Source organism: Hemiscyllium ocellatum, chromosome 12 (assembly GCF_020745735.1).
Source record: "Hemiscyllium ocellatum isolate sHemOce1 chromosome 12, sHemOce1.pat.X.cur, whole genome shotgun sequence".
NCBI classification, from domain to species: Eukaryota; Metazoa; Chordata; class Chondrichthyes; order Orectolobiformes; family Hemiscylliidae; genus Hemiscyllium; species Hemiscyllium ocellatum.
In genome coordinates this window covers 72,435,726-72,461,467 of record NC_083412.1, presented here as the reverse complement: position 1 = coordinate 72,461,467, position 25,742 = coordinate 72,435,726, and the positions used below count along the sequence as shown (strand labels likewise).

The following is a 25,742-nucleotide window of genomic DNA, read 5'->3' as shown; positions in this document are numbered from 1 at the left end:
TGGCTTACAATTAGGAGGCTGAAGGGCTGTTATTGTGATTGGAAGTCTGTGACCAGTGCTTACTATTTGATACGATTTAATTTGAATGGCAGATGGAGCGTATTCCTGATAAATGTGACGAGATACATTTTTTTCAGGTCGAATAAGGGAAGGATACAAGGAATTTGTAGCTCCCTGGGGAGTACTGAGGATCTTGGGGATGTTGATGCACAAGTCCATAAATCCCTGAAGGTGTCAGCACAGGTAGGCAGGGATGTGGAAGCATACAGGATAATTGCTTTTATTAGCAATAAAGAATAAAGAAGCAAGGAAGTCATGTTACAACTTTACAAAACTTTGGTTAGGCTACAGATGGAATACAATCCATGGTTCTGATTGCTGCACTATTGGAAGGATGTGATTGCACTGGAGTGGATGCAGAGGAGATTCACCAGGATGTTGCCAGTTATGAGGAGGGACTGGATAGACTTGGTTTGTTTTCCCTGGAGCAGAAGAGACTGAGGAGTCAATCTGACTGAGATAAACAAAATTATGAGAGGCATATGCAGAGTGGATAGCGAGAATCATTTCCCCATGGCAAATGTGCTAAAGACCAAATGGCATAAGTTTAAGGTGATGAGAAATGATATAGATGGGACTGGAGGAAAGCTGTTTATCACCCACAAGTTGGTAGAAACATGCAACATACTTCCTGAGAGGGTGATGCAGGCAGGTTCCCTCACAATATTTATCATGCATCTGAAAATAGTCGGCTTTGGACCAAGTGCAGACAAATAGGATTAGTATAGTTTGGTGTTTGTTGGTTGACACAGACATGATGGGTCAAAGGGCCTGTTTCTATGCTGCATAACTGTATGACCAGTACTTTCAAGTTCCCTTCCAAGATACACACTATCTTGACTTCAAACTATCTCCATGTTCCTTCACTAATGCTAGGTGAAAATCCTGCAAGTGGATGTTCCTATACCCCAAGGACGGGACTGATTCCTGAAGATAGCTCACTATCACCTTCTATAGGACAATTAAGGATGGCTAATTAATAGCGGCTAGCTAGTGATGACCACAGCCCATCAGTAATTTTTTAAAATCTGGAGTCACAAACACCCTGATTTACATAAGTTACTTAATTCACTCACCAATGAGTTTTTGGCAGTCGTCCTGTATTAATGTCTGTTCAGGTAGATCTAGAGATCCATCCCATGATCCTAAGCTGCCCACTTTCCCTGCTACATTTAGTGAAATCTGAAATGTACAATGGGTTAAAATGTAAAAGATCAAAGGAAAGAAATTCAATGGATATAATATGTTTCACATTTAAATGCTTTTTGTAGACAAACTTGGTAGATAATTGATATTATGGTAAAACCTATAATGAATGAGAGAAATGACCTGTAATCTGATATTTGTAGCGTTGTTGAGACACAAATATCATCAGAATGCAGAGGAAATTTCCATGGCTCTTCTCTGAAGAATTCCATTGGATCTTTTACATTTTCTGAGCAAGCTAAGTATGTTTACAATAGGGCAATCCCTCAATACTGTGAAATAAAATCAATTTTCTGTAGACAAGTCTGCTGTGAAATCCAGCGCCTCTGAAAATCATAACAGTTAAGGCAAAAGATAGTCTATCACGGATTACATTTGATGCTACCTAGAAACATGAGCAGAAAGCGTTACAAATGTTTTAATAGGTAACTCAAATTGGTTCAAGAATCAGTTGTCTGTTCCAGTTATTGAGCAAGGGAAAGAGACTCTATGAAGCTGAAGTGATGCTGCTGGCAGATGCACTGAAGTTGGACTTCAGGAACATGCATGGGCAAGTTGTTTGGCAGTTCCACACTTTTAGGGCTAGGGAGATTCAGCAGCTCATCAAATCAGTTAGACTGTTAAATGATAGTTAGAGAAAACAACATGCAGCTGAATGGGACGGGGAAAAAAAGAGGGAAGAGAGTTGAAGCTGAAGACAGTGTTTGCTTGGTGCAGTTGAAAAATCCAGAACCAGTTCAGTGAAATTTGTAATCTGTCAAGAAGCTGAGAATGTGTAGTTAAGTAGTTGCTCATGAATTCTGCAAAACTTGGTAGAGGAGATTCAATGATCAAAACATGAGGAGACTTTGAGGCAGTCTGAGTTGGAGATGTTTGACAACATTCTGACATTAAATCTTAAAGTGTGAAGGCTTGGTATCTCGAGAAAGAGGCAAAGCTTGATGAAAAAACAGAATCCTGGAAAATCTCAGCCATTTTGCAGCATCGGTGGAGAGAGAACAGTTAACATTTCAAGTCCAGTAGATTCTCTCCAGAACAGCATTGAAGATGACGGACTCAGCGTTAACTCATTTCTCTATCCACAGATGCTGCAAGACCTGCTGAGTGGATAGAGAAACGAGTTAACACTGAGTCCAGTCTTCTTCAGTACTGTTGTGAAGGGAATCTACTGGACTTGAAATGTTAACTCTGTGTGTGTGTCTCTCTCTCCACAGATGCTGCTCAACCTGATGAGATCCTCTGTCTCAAATTTCCAGCACCTTTTTGCTATTAAAACTTTAATAAGGTTTGGCTGAAATGGATCTGACTTGACTGCATCAGCTATTTAATATGACCTGTGGGATTTAATTTTAAATGTTTGAGTACAAATTGCACATACATCCAGTAGATTAGTTTTCAAACTCTGGACAATAAAGTTTATGTCCTTTGTTCAAAACTATAAAATCTTGCAGCTTTATTCTCTAAGTTTGTAGAATCTCAAACTTCATTCAATTTAAAAAAACGTTTTTGGTTTCTAACAAGACAGTCTAGCTAATGCTAGCTTTGATTGTTCATTCAAAACTGAATGTTAGGACTGGAATCCATGACCTTTTAAGTCATAGCTGAGTGCTTTGCTAAGGCAAGGCATGCCTAATAGAATCAGACGACCCTGCAGAAGCCGACTTCCCATCAAACAGTTAGTATGCCTCCCTCAAATAAATGACATTTAAATTTAATAGAAACAGGAGGAAACAGAACACAAATTAATGCATCATGAAACAAACTGTGTATTTCAGTTTACTTTGCAGAAACATCTTCTAAAGTTATAATCTTTTACTGGGGTACAGTTTCATGGTATGGGAACAGGAGAAATCCATTTCATCTCTCAAACCTGCTTTATAGATCATGGATGGTCTGCATCCTAAATTCAAACATTGAGCTGAAATCCATATCACTTAATATTTTTGGCAAGCAAAAGATATATAAAAGTAAGATTTACATTTACTAATTGAGCTAGCATCTATTCCTTTGTGGAACATTGTGTCAGCTTCTACCATTCATGAAGAGGAAATATTGATCACCTTCTCTGAATGGACCAGCTCAGATTTTAAGATTACGTCCCTTTGCCCTGGACAAGTCCACGGGCAGAAAACAAAACCCTTGCCTGTCCTACATATTCCTGTCAAATCAATTTTTAAACTTCTATATACCAACTAATACAATTATAGTTGTGTAATATTTCTCATATTACAATCCTTGGTAATAATCTGGTAAATGGGCTCCACATGCCTTCTGAAGTCACAATTTTGCAGCACACAGGCTCATCATAATCAAGATCTCCGCTTGCAATGGAGCAAGAAACAAAGCATTAAATAATGTACATTTAATCTCCCAAGAGTTATCATCCTCAGGAGAGATGGAATTATTTTGTAATAGTCTCTGGATAGTCAGAGGCCAGGCCGTACCCTTAAAAGAATCTTACAGGACCCCTCAGAAGTCCTAAGATGGTAATTATCCAGGAAATTTCCAACAGTTACCGGAATGTGGAACACCTTTAAAAAAAAATCCCCTATTTGGAGTTAGAGTCCAAGTTGAGACCTGTTTTAAATTCACCCAATTACAGAACTGACCCCTGGAGTGGTACTAGGTGAAAGTGAGGACTCCAGATGCTGGAGAGTCAGTCAAAAAGTGTGGTGCAGAAAAGCACAGCAGGTCAGGCTGCAGCTGAGGAACAGGACAGTTGACACTTTGGGCATAAGTCCTTTCTGATGAAGGGCTTATGCCCGAGACTTAGAATGCCCTGCTCCTTGGATGCTGCATGACCTGCTGTGCGTTTATCAGCAGCACACGTTTTGATCTTGGAGTCCCTGTCTTGTTAAGCAGGAATGCAAAACTCATGGTGCCTCTCTCCATTCTTCCAAAAGTGGCTTTCAATCAAGTGCTCTTGTGGTGCAGTGGTAATGTCTTCCTATGGGTCCGAGAGTCTGGTTTCAAGTCTTACCTGCCTTCACATTGTGCCTTTCTATGTCCAAACAGCTTGATTAAAAATGCTTGGGAAAGATCTACAATAGAGTCCCACCTGCCCCAAATGTCAATCAGAGGTGTAGTGAACAGTGAAAAGTATTACCTCAGAGTACGAGCTCTTGATCAGATGGACCAATGGGCTGAGGAGCAGCAGATTGAGTTTAATTTAGATAAATGTAAGCTGTTGCATTTTGGAGAATGGCAAATCAGGGAAGGACTTGTACACTTAATGGTAAGGTCCTGGGGAGTGTTGCTGAATAAAGAGACCTTGGAATGCAGGTTCATAGTTCCTTGAGCCACAAATAGACAGAATAGTGAAGGCAACATTTGGTATGCCTGCCTTTCTTAGTAAGTGCATTGAAAAAGGAGTTGGGAGGTCATGTGGCAGTACTAGACACTGATTAGGCTACTTCAAAGTACTGAGTGTAATTATGGTGTACGTACTATAGGAGGATGTTGGTCAACTTAAAGGGTTCAGAAAAGATTTACAAGGACATTGCCTGGGTTGGAGGATTTGGGTAAAGGGAGAGGCTGAATAGGCTGGGGCTATTTTCCCTGAAATGACAGAGGCTGAGGGGTGATCTTAGAGAGGTTTTTAAAATCATGAGGGGCGTGGATAGGATAAACAGACCCAGGGTGGGGGAGTCCAGAACTAGAGGGCATTGGATTAAGATGAGAGGGGAGAGATTTAAAAGAGACCTAAGGGGCAACATTGTTTCACACAGAGGGAGGTGCGTAAATGGACTGAGTTGCCAAAGGAAGTGGTAAAGGCTGGGACAATTACAACATTTAAAAGGTATCCAGATGGGTATATGAATAGCAAGGGTTAGAGAGAGATGGACCAAATGTTGACAAATGGGACTAGATTGTTTTAGGATATCTGGTCAGCATAGATGAGTTGGACCAAAAAGGTCTTTTCCATACTGTACATCTCCATGACTCTACAGCTGAACAGACTGATTAAAAAAAAATCCTATCCCAAGGATATCTCGCGACCCCCACCATCCCAAACAGACCTCTGCAACTGACACCCGCCCAACCTCCAACAGGGATATGACTCCATCATCCAGGTGCCACTTTACCCTCTTCCCCCACTTCTCTCAGTTGGTGTCAAAATGGATGTGGGAACATTTTATTTGCTAGAATATGCTAGCCATTACAATAAAAGAAAGGGCATGCTTTGGCTTTGAACACTGGTCCTACATTGAGCAAGGACTTCACAAAACCTGACTCCAATCTGTGTCAACTTCAGGTCTTGTTTGCAGAGAAACTTGTATTGTAGATGTGGGTATCCTGATGGCCTTGTGATCTCAAGCTTGCTACAGAGCATCGTGTGCGGGGTACAGCCATCATCTATTCAGTTCACCTGACACAGCAAACAAAGTCTGAAGAGTACAATCTTGCCAGGCATCCACGCACACCAGTGTACTTCCATATTCAGCACTGCATCTAGTTAGGAGAGGCCCTACAACTCCAGTAGCTCAGAGGAGTATAATGACCATTTAAGTCTTATGTCGACAGCAGAAGTCTTCATAGAACTGGTGTCACTGAGAAACATTTTTCCAAATGTTTGAAAGTGCGTGGCTACATTTTCATGCATTTTTTTCTTTTCTTGCAAGCAATGATCAGAGGACTGGCTGACAATACAGGTCAGACATCCTGTGCTCATGTGTTTTAACCCGAGTCATTGGAGAGAATCTTTCAGGTATATTTCAGTTGTTATCTTTCTCTCTAACCCGGGAACACTGAAGCCAGATGAAGCACATGTGTTTCGTTCCTTGTTCAGCTTAGCTGAACATATAAAGAATGAGAATCAAACACAATACGTTCTGGCTTGTGAGACTTAGGACCAAAGCATCCAGTGAGTTTCCTTGCTAGATAATAAATGAATATATACAAATGGAATTTCTAATGTTTGAAAACTTAAACCTGCAGTTAGTGGCAATGAGTTAAGCTATTAAAGAAGTTAATGACTGTGCACCTCTGGTTTGCCTCCGTGGAATAATTTAATCAATTTCTGTGGGCACACTACACTAGAAATATTAATAGTTCAAAGTAGCCAATTTTGTTTATCTTTACCATTCATTATTTACCTTCCAAACTTTGGCCCTTTGGTCTGTTGGTATGCATCGCCCTTGAATTATGTTTCTTAGTGTGTCCAGGTCATAGCCACCTTCATCCAATGCTTCAGCTAGGTCTTTATCCCTAAAACAAAATTAAAGATTTACTAGTCACTACATTGATTGTGGGATGATATTTACCTATAGCATTACAGAGGTTCACTCAAACATTACTAGTAAAAATTCATTTTGGTCAACTGAGAAGCAAACTTGACAGTGGGCTAACCTACCTGTACTTGAAACGTATCATCACTGACTGACCTCTAAATATTGGAACAAACTTCTGTTTAAAAACCAGTGACTGACTTGTTGGGATAAAAGTTGACTGTGACAAAAAGTAGTCATACTCATTCTACAGAAAAATAAAAAGCTACAAACATTCAGTAATTTTAACGGAAACAAAAATGCTAGAGGCAGAAGCTGTAGCATTTGTACAACAAATGCTCTCAACACAGAAATGCTTTGACCAGTCAAGTGCTTTTGAGATTGTTTTTCCTGCTTCTATTTCAAATTTTCAGCATCCATATTATTTTGCTTTTGTGACAATGGGAATACAAAGTAGTAAGTCAGTATCTCTAAACAGAGCTGAACATTTCTTATACATAAACTTATACACTTTATCCAAACTATTGTCAATTTAAGAAATGTCAAATGTATTTCAAGGTACTGAAGTTTTTTTAAAAAAAGCAAACATTAGAATAAACTACCAAATAGAAAACAGAAAACCGGCATAATTTTCAATGATAGCACTACAATTTTATGCCACAAAGTATTTTTGAACACCAATTTTCTTGAGCATCCTTCAAAACACACTGTGTATATTACGATGGTTTTGTTTCTGCATCGAACAACAGAAACAGCATTGATTAAGTAAACAATATTGACTCTGTTATCATGATCATCTGATCCCTTTTGGATCAGGTTTGTTATACTTTCAAACTCAGTTAAGTATATTGTCAGAAGACATTAAAACATAGGACAACACCTAAACCAGCTGCATCTCACGCTTTTACAAGACAGAAGAAAGTGTATCTAAAAACTTAAGTAATCATTGTGAAAGCACATGACATTAATACCGCATTTCCTAAAAGGATTTAAAAGAATCTAAAAAAAATTGCCAATACATAATTTTGAAACTTACATAGGCAGACAATTCACCTATCATATTTTTCAATTCTTTTATTGGCACAACATTTTTTTTTAAGATCAGAAAGCATTTAGGGGAGTGAGGGTTCAAAACCACAAGTTCACCATGTAATATGTCATTTAAATAATATTTTGCAACGAAACTGTGGCTGAATTGATAACTATACATGTGTTTACAAGGAGTTTTAGAAGGCATTCAGCGAGATTTAGAAAAACAACTTGGGTTTATGACACAACAGCACAGAGTGTCATCATGGATTCAACATTGGTTAAGGATCTGGAAACAAAGGTTAAAGTTATGAGTATTGCTTTCATTGAAGGCAGCTTGGGTGTGACATACATATTTGAGCAATGAGTTCTGCATGTACTTTTATTTCCTTGTAGAGCTAGCTGAAATAATATCACCTTTAAAACCTTTGCAGCAGGGTCTGGCAAACAGTACTGACTAAAATTCTTCAGAACATAGCTAGGTTAGCAGGATAGGCCAACATAGACATGACGGATACTATTTAGAGGAATGAACTTGGAGATTATAATAAATGTTGTGATGAAAACAGGCAAATGGAATATATTTTTTAAACAAAAGATGCTGAAGGATCTTGATCAAGACAGAAAATAGGCATTCAAGAATTTACTTAATACCTTGAATGACAGCAAGGGTTAACAGGCTGCATTTCTACAATTTCAGAGGGGCAGAATGAAATCCAAATTCAAACATATGCAAAGAAAAGTACAAAAGCAAACTACTGATGCTGAAAATCTGAAAACATTTTGGAAACATTCAGCAGGTCAGACAGCATCTGTTGAGACAAAGAGTGAAGTTTCAGTTCATCTCAAACTAAAAAAGTTAAAGCTGCATCATTCCATAGGTGCTACTTAGCCTACAGGCATATGTATCTATAATAAAGGTCAATGGCGAATTGGGATTGTGTCTATATGGGAAAGGTCCTTGTGTTGCTTTTGTTTGATGGTGTCAAGAGAGCTATACATATAGTCCAAAAGAGTAGAACGAGCTTTACTTTGTATCTAATCTCATGCTGCCCTGTCCTGGGATTGTTTGATGGGCACAGTGCAGAGGAAATTTTAAAAAGGTGATTAAAGCCACAGATAACAGAAGTTTTTTCAGGATAGAAAGCTGTAATTATGATAACCTATAGATATTGGGATTAGTTTCACTGGTCCAAACAAGATTTTTATTTATAAAGTATGAAGAATTTTGATTGGGAAAAAAAGGGGGATGATTTGCTTGACGTAGGGTTATTAATTTGTCTGCTTCACTTTTAAGAGACAGGGAATTAAAATGTCTTTGTTTAACGGAAAAAAAATGCCCTAATGGTTTTTTCAGTTGACTGTTCATCGACAAACTCAGGTAAATGTTCTGAGAATCCAGATTTGAATACTACCACACAACAGATGGTAGAATTCAAATTCAAAAAATCTGGAATTAAGAATCTAATGAGGCTTACAAATTCACTGATGATCAGGAGAAACTCATCTGGTTTATTAATGCCCTTCAGGAAATAAGCTATCCTTACCTGGTCAGGCCTACATGTGACTCCAGACCCGCAACAATGTGGTTAACTCTCCAATGCTCTTTGAAATGGCCAACAAACCACTCAGTTTAACTATTGCAACAAAGTCTCAACAAAGACCAAGGCGTCAATCAAGGTAATGGAACAAAAATGACACGATCAGCCTTGTTGACCCTGTAACGTTCTCCTTATGAACACCTGGAGGCTAGTGCCAAAATTGGGAGAGCTGTCTCACAGGTTAGTCAAAGCAAGAGAGAAAACATACTTAACCAAATCTTCACCATCTGCCCTCTGCAGATACATCAGTCCATATTACAACTGTTAAAGAGTGAATGCTGCACAGTCCTGTGGAGACAGTCAGGCCTTCACATAGCAACACCTCATGTTATGTTATGTGGCACTGTTACCATGTTGAATGGGGTAGACTTTGATCTGATCTAGCAACTCAAATCTGTGCATCCATGACATGTTATAGTCCCATCAGCAACAATAGAATCATAAGTTATCACAATCTACCACCTCATGGTCTAGCATATCTTTCACTTTACCATTACCTCCAAGTTAAGGGATCCACCCTGGTTCAGTGAACAGTACAAGAGGGCATGCCAGGAGCAGCACCAGGTGTACCTAACAATGAGGTCTCAACTTGTTGAAGCTATCAAACAACTTATATGCTTGTCAAACAATACAAGTAGCAAGTAATAGACAGAGGTAAGAGATCCCTCAACCAATACATCAGATCTATGCTCAGCAGTCAGATGTACAGCCTGGAAACAGACCTTTTGGTCCAAATCACCAATGCCAACAGACATCCTAAATTAATCTAGTCCCATTTGCCTGCACTTGGCCCATATCACTCTAACCCCTTCCTATTCATATATCCATTCGAATGCCTTTTAGATGGTGCGATTATACCAGCCTCCACCACTTCGTCTGGCAGCTCATTCCATACACTGACCACCCTCTGCGTGAAAAAGTTGCCCCTTTGGTCCCTTGTCAATTTCTTCACCTACCTTAAACCCATACCCTGGGAAAAAGACCTTCACTATCCACCCTATTCATGGCTTACATGATTTCATAAACCTCTGTAAGGTCAGCCCTCAGCCGCCAATGCTCCGGGGAAAAATGTCCCAGCCTATTCAGCCCCTCTAGAGGTTAAATCCTCCAACCCCAGCAATATATTTGCAAATCTTTTCTGAATCCTTTCAAGTTTCACAACATCTTTCCTACAACAGGGAGACCAGAATTGAACACAGTATTCAAAAGTGGCCTAACCAATGTTCTGCACAGCTGTAACATAACCTCCCAACTCCTATACTCAATGCACTGACCAATAAAGGCAACCTGCCATCCATCCAGTTGGGAATGGCAGTGGATAATTAAACAACACATTGTAAGAGACTGCGCCACAAATATCCCTACCCTCAATATGGATGAGAACAGCACATCGGCGCAAAAGACAAGGCTGACCTGCTCTTGACAATCTTCAAGTAGATAACCCAGTTTGGCTTCCTAGCGTCAAAAATGTCAGTCTTCAGCTAATTCGATTCACTCTAAGTGATGTCAAGAAATGGTTGGAGGCACTGGATAATGCAAAGGCTATGGACTCTGCAACATTCTGGTAACAGCAATGAAAACACGCTCTAGACCTTGCTGCATTCCTAACCAAGCTACACCAGTATAGATACAACACTAAAATCTACCTGACAAAGTGGAAAGTTGCCCTGATATATCGTACAGACAAATTCAGCATACTCTGTGCAACACTAGTGACAAATGGAAAAGTAAACATGCCCAATAAGAGATGAAAGTGACAACCCTAGACATCATAGTTGCACTTGACTGAATTTGACATCAAGGAGTCCAAGCAAAACTGGTGTCCATGGAAATTGGAGAAAACTCAGACCACTGGAGTCATACTTGATACATAGGAGAATAGTTTTATTTGTTGGAGGCAAGCCATTTCAACTCCAGGATATCTCTGTTGGAGTTCCTTGGGGGGATTGTCCTCAGCCTAACCATCTTCAGCTGCTTCAATGACCTTCCCTCCATCCCAAGGTCAGAAGTGTGAACGCTCACCATTGATTGCAAGACATTCAGCACTACTCAATTCCTCATACTGAAGCACTCCATATCTAAATCTAACAAGGCCTAAACAATATCTAGGCTTCGGCTGAAAAACGGAAGTAACATTCCTGGCACACAAATGCCAGACATTGTCTTTTATTGGAGATAGTCAATCTAACTATCATCCCTTGACATTAGGTGGTATGAGCATTACTGAATCCCCCACTATTAACATCCTACGAGTTGCTATTAACCTGAAACTCAACTGAATTATCCATATGAATACAGTGACTATAAGAACAGGTCTGAAACTAGAAATAGTGCAGTAAGTTACTCACGTTCTGATTCCACAAAGCCATATCCACCATCTTAAAGGCACGAGTCAGAAGTGTGATGGAATATTCCCCACTTGTCAGGCAGCTCCAAAAACATTCAAGTAGCTTGACACCATATAAGACAAAGCAATCTATTTGAATGGCACCACTTTCATAAGTCTCCAGTCTCTCCGCCACCATTGCTCAGTAGCAGCGGTGTGTACTATTACAAGATGCACTGCAGAAATTCACCAAGATTCCTTAAACTACACCTTCTAAATTCTCAACCACTTTCATCTAGAACGAGGAGGACAAAGGTAGCAGACAAATGGGGTCACCATTAATTACAAGCGTTCCTCTAGTCATCACCATTTTGGAAATATGTCACTGTTCTTTTAGTACTGCTGGGTCGAAATTCTGGAAGTCTCAGTTAATGGTAATATTTAGTGAATCAAATCCAAAAGTCAGGTTGGTTGGATCATAACATATTTTACTTCTTGTTTACCAAGGAGGTCAGTCTCTAAACCAATTCACGAGAGGTTGTCAACATACTTTTAATGAAACAACATAAAAGTTCATCACACAAAAGGAAATAAAACTAAACTTCAAAATGCTATACAAGAATATTTGGATGGAACTCATTCTTTTCAATCCTGAGACTTTCCCTGAGGCTGTCAAACAAGCTGCTCACTATCACTATTGCACATAGGTTCTTTAATCTTCAACAGCCTTGTAGGAAGTCTTCCCCGTGTCTTCCTCCACCAGCTTCTATTTCTGGATTTTTCCCTGAGTAACCCTGGACTTCTGCCTTCCTCCCCTATTATTCTGGAGACTGCTAAAGCTGACAGCATTATAGTGAAGCTTGCCCTACTGTCCAACCTCTCCGCTCGGAGCTGCAAACCCAAGTCAAAAATACTTGAATTATCTCCCTAGAGAATCACTAACCATTTATTCAAAAGCATACAACTTCTTCATTTGCTAAAATCACTTCTGACCCTTTCCAAAAAAATCTTCACAAAACTGGAAACTAAATTCCATTTTTCCTCCACTTTAGAACCCAAGTGTCCGCGTAATATTCATATTAAATGAGCCTTCATCAAAATCGAGATTGTGAATAGTGGAATGGTTTTCCACAGGGTACAGTTCAGGCATACACCACTACATATTTTAATGAAAAGATTGATAAGTATTGAAACATTAGAAGATAAAAGGGTTGAGGAGAAAGCAAAATAGTGGATATCTTTTGGATTGCTCTGATAAATGGATCAAAGGATACCCCCTTGAACTATAAATGGCTACATTTCTAAACAACTACAGTTAACCTCAATGTATGGATCAATTAATCTCTGTCATATGCATGCATACGGCAAAATATAAAACCAATCCTTTCCAATAATTGGTATTTCCCTTAAAACAAATGTTTTGCTCTCATTTACAATAACTGCATAGAAGAATCAGATTAGCACTCAGCATCTTCAGAGCAACACAAGTGACAAATGGAAATGTTAAACAAAAACTGCAGATACAGGAAATCAGAAACAAAAATATTGCTGGGAATCAGGAAGTCTGGCAGCATCTGTGAAGTGAAAGCTAGGTAAACATTTTCGGTCCAGTGTCCTTTCTTCAGAACTGATGGCAGAGAGGAAAAAGTAGATATTTAGGCAGAAGGAGGGGCTTGGGTGGGAGGTGGGAGGTGGGTGGGGGGGGAAAAAAGAGGTGGGGAAAGAAGGAAAAATGATAGGTGGAGATGGAACCCAAAGAGAGAAAAATAGTTGGACAAAGGGGTGTTAAAGATCAGTCTGACAGAATGAATAACTGCAATTAGGGGCAATAAGTAGCTAACAATGGGTTGTGTGTGCTTAGCAACCCATGTAATGTCAAGGCCTGGTTTGTGGAGTTTCGGGTAAGGGCCTCAGTCCCTAAAATTGTTGAACTCAAATATTAAGTCAGAAGGCTCCAAGCAGAAAATGAGGTGCTGATCTTGGCTGCAGCACTGAAACAAGCCTGACACGGACATTGGCCAAGAAACATGGTGGACAAAGTGAGGACTGCAGATGCTGGAGATCACAGTAGAGTGTATGTTGCTGGGAAAGCACAGCAGGTAGGCAGCATCCGAAGAGCAGGAGAATCTACGTTTCGGGCATAAGCCCTTCATCGTGGTGTACTGAAGAGGCAGGCAACTGAAAAGCTCAGAGCCCTTTTGCGCAGACAGAACATGGGTGTTCTGCAAAGTTGTCACCCAGTCTGCGTTTCGTTTTCCCCACTGTAGAGGATACTACATTGTGAGTAGTAATTGAGTGAAGTGCAGGTAAAGCACTGCTTCATCTGGCCCCCTTCAATGCGAACTTGGATGGTGAGGAGGAAGTAAGTAAATGGGTAGGTGTTACGCCTTCTGTCATTGCATTGGATGATATTGAGGAAGTTGTGGAGGAAAAGTAAACATTTCTAACATGTGAAATGAAAGTGACAGCCTTTGACATTAAGGCTGTATTTGACCAAGTGCGGCATCAAAGAGCCTTAGCAAAACTGGAAACAATGGGTATGGGGGCAAACTCTCCACTGGTTGAAATCATACTTTGCAAATGGGAAGATGGTTGTGGTTGTTGGAGGTCAGTCATTTATCACACAATAACGTGGAGCAAGAGTAGGTCATCTGGCTCCTCAAGCCTGCTCCACCATTCAATAAGATCATGGCTGATCTGTTCATGACCTCAGCTCCATTCACCCGCCCTCTCACCAAAACCCTTAATTCTTTTATTGTTCAAAAAAATCATTTCAGTTTTAAAAACATTTACTGAAGAAGCAGCCTTAACTACTTCACTGGGCAGGGAATTCCACAGATTCACAACCCTCTAGGTCAAGAAATTCTTTCTCAATTCAATCCTGAATCTGCTCCCCCTAATTTTGAGACTGTGCCCTCTTGTCCTCATCTCAGTTTGGAACTGCAGGAGTGCCTAGGCTCAATCATCTTTAGCTGCTTCAATAACCTTCCTTCCATCGTAAGGTCAAATAGTCACCGATGATTGTAACGCTCAGCACCATTCACGACTTACTTGTTACTGAAGCAATCTATGTTCAAATGCAAGGAGAAAGTGAGGACTGCAGTTGCTGGGGATCAGAGTTGGGTGTGGGGTTCTGGAAAAGCACAGTAGATCAGGCAGCATTCAAGGAGCAGGAGAATCGATGTTTTGGCAAAAGCCTTTCATCAGGAATTTCAAATGCCTCCTTCACTACACTGTCTACCCATGACTCCACCTTCAAGGAGGTATGAAGCTGCACCCCAAGGTCTCTGTTTGGCAACACTCCCCAGGACCTTACTAAGTACACAAGTCCTGCCCTGATTTGCCTTATCAAAAATTCAACACTTCACATTTATTTAACTTAAATGCCATCTGTCACCCCTTGGCCAATTTGATCAAGATCCAATTGTACGGAGATCACCCTCATCGCTGTCTACCACACCACCAATTTTGGTGTCATCTGCAACAGTATTAACCATCCCTCCTATCACACATACACTTCTTCCTAGTTCACTTCACATTCTATATTTTTACTTTTTTAAGACATACTTTGTTTTCAAAAAATGTTTCTAGTCTTCTGAACCATCACTAACCTGAAGCCTTGGGCTCATGTTCTTTCAATTTGATACTACCCTTAACTTCTTTGGCATGGATGGTGTAGCTTCCAGAAAGATCTTTCTTTTTCTATGCGAAATATCTTTGTTGAAAGTTATGAACCATCTCCTTAAATGTTAAGTACATTCGTGAGAAATGAATAGATCCATCATCAAGAAAGGACATTGCATAGGCAAGTTGACTGAGGTAGACCATCATGATCAGACTGAGTGGTAGAGCAGGGTCAAGTGGCTAATTGGCCCACTCTCACTCCTGCTTCTACCACTGGACTGTCAGTTAGTCGAGGTACCTAAACCACTAGAATGTGCAGTATGCAGTAAATTCAACAGTATGAGTTTAATCCCCATACTAGCTGTGATTGTTAATTGAAATCTGTATCTCAAACTTGTGGAGTGGTTACTCACAAATTATGTGAGCAATCTCACCCTCTTTAATGGATAGAAATGCCAAAGTTCATTTGTTGACTCTTGCTCTTTACATGTACCACATCATAACTCAGAATCAATTTAGGATCACCAGATCAATGCCAATTTTATATCATTATATTTTGATTTTGGCAAGGGAGCAATGCTGGCCATCTTGAGTTACCCGAAGATACAGTCAGAGATTTACACCATAGAAATAGACCCTTTGGTCCAACTTGTCCATGCTGACCAGATATCAGAACGTAATCTAGCACCATTTGCCAGCGCTTGGCTCATATCTTTCCAAACCTTTCCTATTCAAATAGCCATCCAGATGCCTTTTAAATGCTGTAATTATCCCAGCCTCTACCATTTCATCTGGCAGCTTATTACACACTTCACTGTCTGTGTGAAAAAGTTGCCCCTTAGGTCCCATCTATATCTTTCCCCTCTCACCCTAAACCTATGCCCTCCAGGTCTGGACTACCCCATCCCGGAGAAGACCTTGTCTGGTTATTCTACCCATGCCCCTCATGATTTCATAAACCTCTATGGTCACCCCTCCAGGGAAAACAGCCTCAACCTATTCAATCTCTCCCTTTTGCTCAAATTCACCAACCAAGGCAACATCCTTCTAAGAGTTCAGAAAAGATTAACAAATTTCACAACAACCTTCAGATAGGAAGGAGACCAGAATTGCAGCAATATTCCAAAAATGGCCTAACTAATGTCCTGTACAGCCTCAACATGATCTCTCAATTCCTGTACTCAATGTTCTGGCCAATAAGCAAAAGCATACCCAACATGTTTTTCACTATCTGATCTATCTGTATCTCTACTTTCAAAGAACTATGAATCGACATGCCAAGTTCTCTTTGTTCAGCAACAATCCCCATTAAAAGTGTATAAGTCCTAAGATTTGCTTTGTCAAAATGCGGTACCTCACATTTATCTAAATTAAACTCCATCTGCCACTTCTCAGCCCACTGGCCCATCTGATCAAGATCCTGTTGTAGTCTGAGGTAACCTTCTTCACTGACCACTGCACCTTCAATTTTGATGCCATCTGCAAACTTACTAACTATACCTCATGCTCACATCCAAATCATTGATATAAATGACGAAAAACAGTTTCCAGCCGTCCCTTTACCTGGGAACATCTGCACCCAATCACTTTGTGGAAGTCCTTGCCTAATACTGTCAAAATTAGCCTGCTCCAACAACCTGCCCAGCACCGATGTCAGGCTCAATGGTCTATAGATCCCTGGCTTTTCCTTACCACCTTTGTTAAATAGTGGGACCATGTTAGCCAACCTCCAGTCTTCCAGCACCTCACCTGTGACTATCGATGATACACATTTTGCAGCAAGAGGCCCAGCAATCACTTCCCTAGCTTCCCACAGAGTTCTATGGTACACCTGATCAGATCCCAGCGATTTATCCACTTTCATGCATTTCAAGACATTCAGCATCATTTCCTTCATAATACAGACATTTTTCAAGATGACATCATCTATTTCCCCACATTCTACTCCTTCCATGTCCTTCTCCACAGGAAAACTGATGCAAAATACTTGTTTAGCATCTCCCCCATGGCCTGCTTCTCCACACATAAGCTGCCTTGCTATCTTTGAGGGCCCCTATTCTCTCCCTAGTTACCCTTTTGTCCTTAATGTATTTGTAAAAACCCTTTAGATTCTCCTTAACCCTATTTGCCAAAGCTATCTCATGTCCTCGTTTTGCCATCTTGATTTCCCTCTTAAGAATACTCTTACTGCCTTAATACTCTAAGGATTCACTCAATCTATCCTGTCTATACTCAACACATGCTTCCTTCTTTTTCTTAATCAAAACCTCAATTTCTCTAGCCATCCAGCTTCCCCCACACCTACCAGCCTTTCCTTTCACCATAATAGGAACATACTGATTCTGGATTCTTGTTATCTCATTTTTGAAGGCTTCCCATTTTCCAGCCGTCCCCTTACCTGTGAACATCTGCACCCAATCACCTTTTGAAAGTTCTTGCCTAATACTGTCAAAATTGGCTGTTCTCCAATTTAGAACTTTAGCTTATGGATCTGGTCTATCTTTTTCCATCACTATTTTAAAACTAATATAAATTATGGCCGCTGGCTCCAAAGTGCTACTCCACTGACACATCAGTCACCTGCCCTGCCTAATTTCCCAAGAGTCGGTTAAGTTTTGCACCTTCTGTAGTAGCTAAGTCCACATACTGAACCAGAAAATTTTCTTGTACATGCTTAACAAATTCCCCTCCATCTAAACCCTTAACACTATGGCAGTCCAAGTCTCCATATGGAAAGTTAAAATCCCCTACCATAATCACCTTATTATTCTTACAAATAACAAATCTCCTTATACATTATTTCTCAATTTCCTGCTGATTATTAGGGAGTCTATAATACAATGTCAATAAGGTGATCATCTCTTATTTCTCAGTTCCACCCAAATAACTTTTCTGGATGTATTTCCAAGAATATCCTCCCCAAATACAGCAGTAATGCTATCCCTTAACAAAAATGTCACTCCTCCATCTCTCTTGACTCCACCTTGCAATTGACCTTGCATCCTGTGCATCAGTCTGATGCTTGAGATATTGAATATTGAATCCAACATGAGCAACATTCAAGCAAACTGCTCTATCCTGCATGTTGTGAAGTTTGTCATAGTTCCTCAGGGCTGTACCCAGGCTATTGAGAAATATTTTGTTAAATTAATTAAAAACCACAACTCAAAAATATACTGTTGCAATTGAAAGCCAAAACTTGGTTACAACCTAATTTAGCCTGAGTATGTGTTGCAGAATATTAAAGGCAGTAAAAGCGGAATAGAATATACTGTGGGTCTGAAGATGACGCATTGGTCTTTGTAATTTTAAGCTGGAGGGACATTTTCTTGTCTAGAATTTTATCAACCGTGCAGTCTGACATGAGAGATACAGTCAAAACGTAGTGATGGACAGATAAATCGGACTAACAATAGGCATGTCAAATCTGGCCTAACAACTTTATTACCTGGAGGCAACATTCATTTAAGGAACAGTAAGGGCCACTGACGACAGTGCAGAGAAAGGAAAATAAATCTTTTCTGCAGTCATGATAGTTACATTTGGTTAAGGAGTAGAGCTAAACAAAATCTAAAACCTGGACATAAAAGGAGATTTTGCAAGAGCTAACAAATAGTATCACAGATAAAAAGGTAGAATGCACCGTAATTATAACCTCTGAGCCTATCCATAATAAATTCTGCTGGTGTTCTTTCAGTACTGAGAAACCTAGAAGCCAGATAGTAGTACTTTGAACAGGGAGTTTTATCAGAGATGGGTATTGAGCTTTGCATGATATAACATTCATAGGGAATGAGTTAAAAGAAACAAGGAAGAATGACATAAATATAAGTTGTAGGCTAACAGCCGAGATGTCACTTTTTTAAAAAAATGATTCCTTAAGTTATCTCAAGAATGTGACTTAAAACGTTCTGGGATTTACATGTTAATGATTTGAAACCTGCAACCCATTCTAAAAGATGAAAGACTAGGTTTGTTCACTATATCATTTTAACTGCATGACACTGACCTTTTGCTATAAATTCTGTCATAAGATCCTACCCAAATAGTTATCTGATGAAGGAGCAGTGTTCTGAAAGCTAGTACTTCCAAATAACCTGTTGTGCGATTTTTAAACTTTGTCCACCCCAGTCCAACACTGGTGCCTCCACATCATAAATACAAGTGACATTACAACATTTTCTTCCTTTAAAAGTGAATAAATCAAAATCATAAATATGCAACCGACAAAATAGGGCCCTTCCTATTCATATATGACAGCATGATGCCTCAGTGGTTGGCACTGCTGCCTCAGTGCCAGAGACCCAGATTCGATTCCAGCCTCAGGTGACTGTGTGGAATTTGCACATTCTCCCAGTGTCTGTGTGGGTTTCCTCCAAGTGCTCTGGTTTCCCCCCACAGTTCAAAGATGTGCAAGTTAGGTGAATTGTCCATTTTAAATTGCCCGCAGTGTTCAGTAGGTTAAGTGCATTAGTCAGGGAAAATGGAGAGTAATAGGGGAGAGAATGGCTCTGGGTTGGTTACTCTTTGGAGGGTTGGTGGGCCAAACGGCCTGTTTCCACACTGTAGAGATTCTATGATTGAGAAGTAGATCATTCAGCCACGAGACTGCTCTGCCATTCAATGTGTTTCTGGGTGATCCATTTTATAGAGATGTACAGCATGGAAATATACCCTTCAGTCAACTCATCCATGCTGACTAGATAATCTAAATTAATCTAGTCCCATTTGCCAGCATTTGGCCCATTTCCCCCAAACCCTTCCTATTCATACACCTATCCAGATGCCTTTTAAATGTCATAATTGCAACAGCCTCCACCATTTCCTCCGACAGCTCATTCCATACACACACCACTGGGTGAAGAAGTTGCTCCTTAGGTCCCTTTTAAATCTTTCCCCTCCCACCCCAAACTTATGTCTTCTAGTTCTGGACTCCCCCACCCCAGGAAAAAGATCTTGTCCATTTACTCTATCCATGCCACTCATGATTTTATAAACCTTTAAGGTCACCCCTCAGCCTCCAGTGCTCCAGAGAAAGTGTTTTGAATTCCACATTCTGATCTATTTGCTCAATAAGAATCAAAAACTATGTTAGCATTAAATTTTTTCAATGACACCACCTTCTAAGTAGAGAGTTCTAAAGTTACATAACTCTCTGAGAGAAAGAGGTCTCATCTTGGTCCTAAAAGCCAACACTTTTTTTTCATAAACACTGTACCCTGTTTCTGGACTCAGCAAAAGAGGAAGCATCTTTTCCACATAAAACAGATGTGAAAGCAGAATTAGGCTGTTCGGCCCATCTAGTCTGCTCTGCCATTCTATCATGGCTGATATATTGCTTAACCCTATTCCCTTGCTTTCTCACTGACAAGACCATAACATGCAAGTCATCCACCTTACCATGGATCTTATATACTTTAATCGAGGCACCCCTCACTTATTTAAATTCCTTGGAAACTAGGTCAGACAAACAAGCTCTCTCATAAAACAACTCACTCATTCCAGGTATAATTCTTGTACACCTGCTCCCAATCACCTCCAATGCAAAGAAAAATGAAGGTAAAGTTATTACTGTTATTTTGACAGCTAAAATTGACCGTGTATCAAGCTACCAACTTTTTTTTTAATTAAAAAGCAAGAGAAGAATGGTAAGAAATACTGGTATGAAGAAACATCTTAAGTTTATTGTAGCATTACATTGTTACAAGTTATTTAATTATTGTGAAATTGAACTGAGTTTGAAACTGTTTTGTTAAAAGACAGAAATACGATTTTACAAAACAAAGCCATTGACAAGACCAGCTCCTAAACAGTCATTCCAAGGTAAATGCCATAAGGACAAAAATGCTGGAAAAATCAAGTCAGAAGAGAGAAAAGAGTTAAAGTTTAAAGCTGATGATTCTTCATCAGAACTGAAGATAGTAGAAAGAGATTTTAAATCCACTTTTCTCTAATGACACTCTTCCATTCCTGTCGTCCCAATGCTCTTCCTTTGTGATATTTTTCTGCACAACAGTATAAGATGCAACACTTCATATCTCCTTCCTTTGCACCAAGGTCCTAACCAAGAGAAACAATGATTTTCTTGTGCTGCTTTCAATTTTGTATATTGTATTTACTGATCATGATGTGGTCTCCTCTACAAAAGAAAGCCCTATGTAGACTGGGTAACTACTTTGTGCAATAATTGTAATTTATGGACATCACGACATTAGCAATATTAGGCCATATAGTTCCCCAGGCCTCTGCCATTCAAGGTGATCATTGCTGAACTGACTGAAACCTCAGTTCTGCATTCCTGCCTTCCTGATAACCTTTTAACCCTTGCTTAACAAGAATAATTTAAATTCTCCACCTCGCTTCTATGCTGACTTTTCTGTCCATGGTGTTCCAGTGAAGTTCAACACAGCTTTACCACCTTATCATTTGAATTAGCACTCTACAGTCCTCTGCACAAAACACAGCATTCAACAATTTCAGGTCATCATCCCTGCCTCCATCTTATTCTGTTTTCCTTTTATTGTTTGGCTGGGCCAGTCTTTGTCAATCTGGCTTCTTCCTTTATCCACTTTTTTGTTGCATTTCAAAATTGGTTTTTGGCTATTACATAATGAATTTTGTTGCTCAGTCTCCCCTGATTCTCCACAAAATCCTTTGTTCATCCAGCCCCAACACTCCACACTCTCTCCTTCCACTGTCTTAAACAATCTACCATTTCTGTATTGTGGAAATCATCAAACAGAACTGTTAACTGTTTTTCTCCACAGATGCTGCCTGACCTGCTTAGTATTGAGCATTTTGTATTTTATTTCAAGCTTCTAGCATTTCACTGCATTTTGCTTTTGAACACATGAATAATTACTGACTATAGGACTGTGAGAGAAACTTGGTTTCCAATATTTACATAAACAATAGTTAGTCAACATCCAAAACTATTCATCGTTTATGAAGCATTCACAGACTTGTTAAGGGATCATCAAAAATTAAGGTTGATGCTGCAATGCATTACTGTGATATTTATACACCCAGAGGGTACTGTCTTTTGGCTGAGATGTTAAATTGACTTCAAAATGTTTAGATGGATGTAAGAGATTTCATGAGACTATTATGAAGATAGCACATGCTTATTATCCATTGTGAGCTTGCCAATATTTAGCCATAATTAACATAATAAAACAGATTATCTGGTCATTACTATATTGCTAGTTGTTGGAGCTTTCTATATACAAATTGGCTGTTTTGTTAAAAGACAGAAGTATGATTTTACAAAATAAAGCTATTGACAAGACCAGCAATTCAGTCATTCCAAGTCATTGTGTTGTTTCCTACAGCACAAAGTTTTACAAGTATTTCAAAGTACAATTTCAAAGTGTTGAGAGGTCTGGTGGTTGTGAATTGTGCTATACAAATGCAAGTCTATTACATGTAGAAACACATGATTTCATTTTGTAAAGGAACTCCAGTGTTTGCTAATTGTACATCAGTAAGTCATAGCTCCCATTATGAGCTCACAAATCCAACCAGCCACTCATACCACAAAGCAATTTTATTGTGATGCGAAATACAGTGCTGATAAATAAGCTTCCCAATTTGAATTTAAGCAAGCACTGATCTAATCTCTCTAATGTAGCCTTATAATTTTATCACTTTGAAACAACTGTTGTGTAATGGCAAGAACTCACAACAGCCTATCAGCCAAAAAACAATTTCTGCTCTTACCATCAATTCTTTTTTACCTTAAGTCTATTAAATAAATAATTTACTCCCATGTGAGAGAAGCCAAACAGACTGAGAAAACTGTTAAACTGCATCTGGATCACTGCAATTCTATTCTCTTCCTCCCATAACATTCAAGGAAAACCTGTATGTACACGCACACATATCAGCAGCAGGGACAAAATACCGACAACTGGATTCTTATGGAGGGGTCAGCTAGCTAACACCTCATTAATGTATAACTGATCATTAAACACCAGTGAACCATAAAATACATTTAAAGCACATTGCTTTATATGCCCTGACAGCCATAGAGCTTTCAGTGCAGCATCCTGCTTCTAGCTTTACATTTCTGTAAGCAGAACTGCACTCCAGTAAATTTTCTGACATTATGGTATTCTAGCTAATTACCATAGAATTTTCAAAATTGCGCAGAGTATCTAACTTCTCATGCAAACTTTTAATACTGAGCTTAGTTCAATTTTGAAGTCAATTTAAGTTTAGACCAGAAGAAATGTTCGTACAAAACTCCAAAAATATCTTTGAAATAGCTCAAACTAAATTATTTCCCACGTAATTACAGGATGTGGGAGACAGTATCAAAGACTGATGTGATGCGCGTTCACACTTAATGCCTTTTGAAGCATTTCTGCGGCAGAACTCCCACTCGCCTTCCCAGGTGCATGATCAACAACTACAAACAAAACCCCTCCTTTCGGTCTCACATCGCAGCCTGGAGGGAATCATTTTCTACCTCTTTCACCTTCTGTCTGGAGTTTACGGGGGGAGGAAAGCTTTGTTAAGAGACAGGTCCCAACTGCACACCCTCCCCCTTTTTTCCATCTTCAAAATTTAAGGAAATTAGCAACCACTTGACAGATCTTTTCAGCTCTTCTGGCTAAAAGCGGCGTGGCTTTTAAACTGAGAAATAAGCTACGTGAACGAGTCCACTCTACAAGTCATGTCACACAGTCCATAAAAAATGTACTGACACGATCGTCTATTTTTGCTGACATTACATTTTCAATAAACCATGTGCCCAAAGGAGGGGAATGGCTAACTTGAAGTAAATAAAAGGAAATAAAGTGAGGCTGTCACTTAGCCTGTCCCTTCAAATAGTGCACTTCCCAGTTTAGAGCTCCTCCGCTGGGTTTCATGTCGAGCCACAGGCAGCCGGCAAAGATACCGCCACCGTGAACAGACGGACGGACGGACACACACATACACACCACCCCGGCCAACCGCAGGCCGCAACCGGCACACTGACCGAAACTCAACCGGTGATACCCACCAGCTGCTGTTACCGCCCGGTACCGGGGGCGCCTCCTCGGCTGCAGCCGCCGCCGCCATTGCACTCTCAGCCTCCACGTCTCTCCCCGACTGTTGCCGTAAACCGTGGTACAGAGGTGTCGTCAGAAAATAAAACAAACCATCGTAAAAGCCTCCCTTGTCGATTTACGGCATTGAGCCATTGTTGCTCAGGATGTGAAAGGGACAAGTTTGTGGTAGATGCTCATATTTGTTTTCCTCTACAAGTTAGGTACTTCTGATTTAATGGATTCAGGGATGATAAAGCTCTATTTTGAAAATTGATTGGATAAGTTAGGAGGTTTCCCTTGGAGAAGAAAAAAGATAAGAGGAGATCTGATAGAAAGTTTTAAAAATCATGAAAGTTTTGTTCAGAGTAGATGGTGAGAAAACTATTCCCTCGCATGAAAGGATAATAATGAATAAGAGGGCGGTATTACAAGGTAATTTCTAAAAGAAGCAAGTGTGTTTGGAGAAAGTACATTTTCAGAAAATACTGGCATACAGTGTCTGGAAGTGTGGTGGTGTTAGATTTAATTGAAGCATTCAAGCTGGCATTGATGACTTTAAATAGAAACAGTATTCAGTGTAATGGGGAAACAGGCCAATGGTACAGAGTCATAAAGCTCATTCACAATAGCAACTTTACCTTTACTTCTTTATTGCTTCTCTTCATTGCTCCAAACAAGAAAAACGTACACACCAACCAACCCCATCTTCCTATCGCCAACCATTTCAACTTGTCCCCATGACATGTCCATTCTGGGATTCCTCCACTGCCTAAACAAAGACACCTGCAAACTGAAGGAAGAACACCTCATCTTCCGCCTCGGGAGCCTACAATCACACGACCACAACATTAAATTCACCAGTTTTCAAATCTCCTTCTCCTCCTACCCCATCCCAGATCTAACCACCTGACTCGACTCCGCTCTCTTGACCTGACCTACCTGTCCATCTTCCTTCCAACCTATCCGCTCCATGCTCCCCACTGACCTATTAGAATATCACCTACCTTCGCCCAAATTATCACAATTCCAACTATTTTTCCCTCAACCCAACCCAACTGCTTATTTCTCAGCATCTTTCTCCTCCCTAGTCCTGATGAAGCGTTCAGTCCTCAGATGCTGCCTGACCTGGTTTGCTTTTTCTAGCGCCACACCTTATCAACTCTGACTTCTCCAGCATCTGCAGTCCTCACTACTCCTTAAAAAACTTTTTAAATGTTAAATATCATGCATCTGATCTTTTCACTGTCTCTACCCTTCTTAAGTATGTTAATACCTCCTCACTGCTTACTATATTATTGAGTTTTGTGTCACGTGCAAACTTTGAAATTATGCCCTGAATCCCTAAGTTTTTTGATACTGTACATTTAAACGTGAAATTTGCTACTAATCTCTGCTTTCTGTCCATCAGTTCAATTTTGTATGCACGTGCCAGAGTGCCTTTAATCCAGGCTTCTGTTTTGCTGAGTCTTATTGCATGTATTTCATCAAGCCCATATGTTCATAGAAGTCCATTTAGACAACATTAACTGTAATACTCTCATTAATCTTCTCCCTTACTTCAAGTAACACAGTTAAGCTAGTGAAACACTTTTTCAAAAACAATTTTGTTTTAGCTTTCCTTTATTAATCCACT

The 25,742-nt window shown here is 39.8% G+C and overlaps 1 protein-coding gene across 3 annotated transcripts in view; it reads right to left on the bottom strand.

The window, feature by feature from the left end:
* The window catches only part of tbc1d23 (TBC1 domain family, member 23), a 78,744-nt gene extending 54,573 nt beyond the window's left edge, over positions 1 to 24,171 (bottom strand). For 2 of the 3 annotated variants that reach the window (XM_060833697.1, XM_060833698.1), the window contains exons 1-3: positions 24,082 to 24,171; positions 6,363 to 6,474; positions 1,137 to 1,242 (exon numbers count right to left, since the gene is read on the bottom strand). In XM_060833697.1, the coding sequence (XP_060689680.1) occupies positions 1,137 to 1,242; positions 6,363 to 6,474; positions 24,082 to 24,140 (277 nt within the window). In that variant the 5' untranslated portion in view covers positions 24,141 to 24,171. The remainder of the gene's footprint in view (positions 1 to 1,136; positions 1,243 to 6,362; positions 6,475 to 24,081) is intronic. The other variant, XM_060833699.1, reaches the window with a different exon arrangement.
* Between the last annotated feature and the right edge of the window lie 1,571 nt (positions 24,172 to 25,742).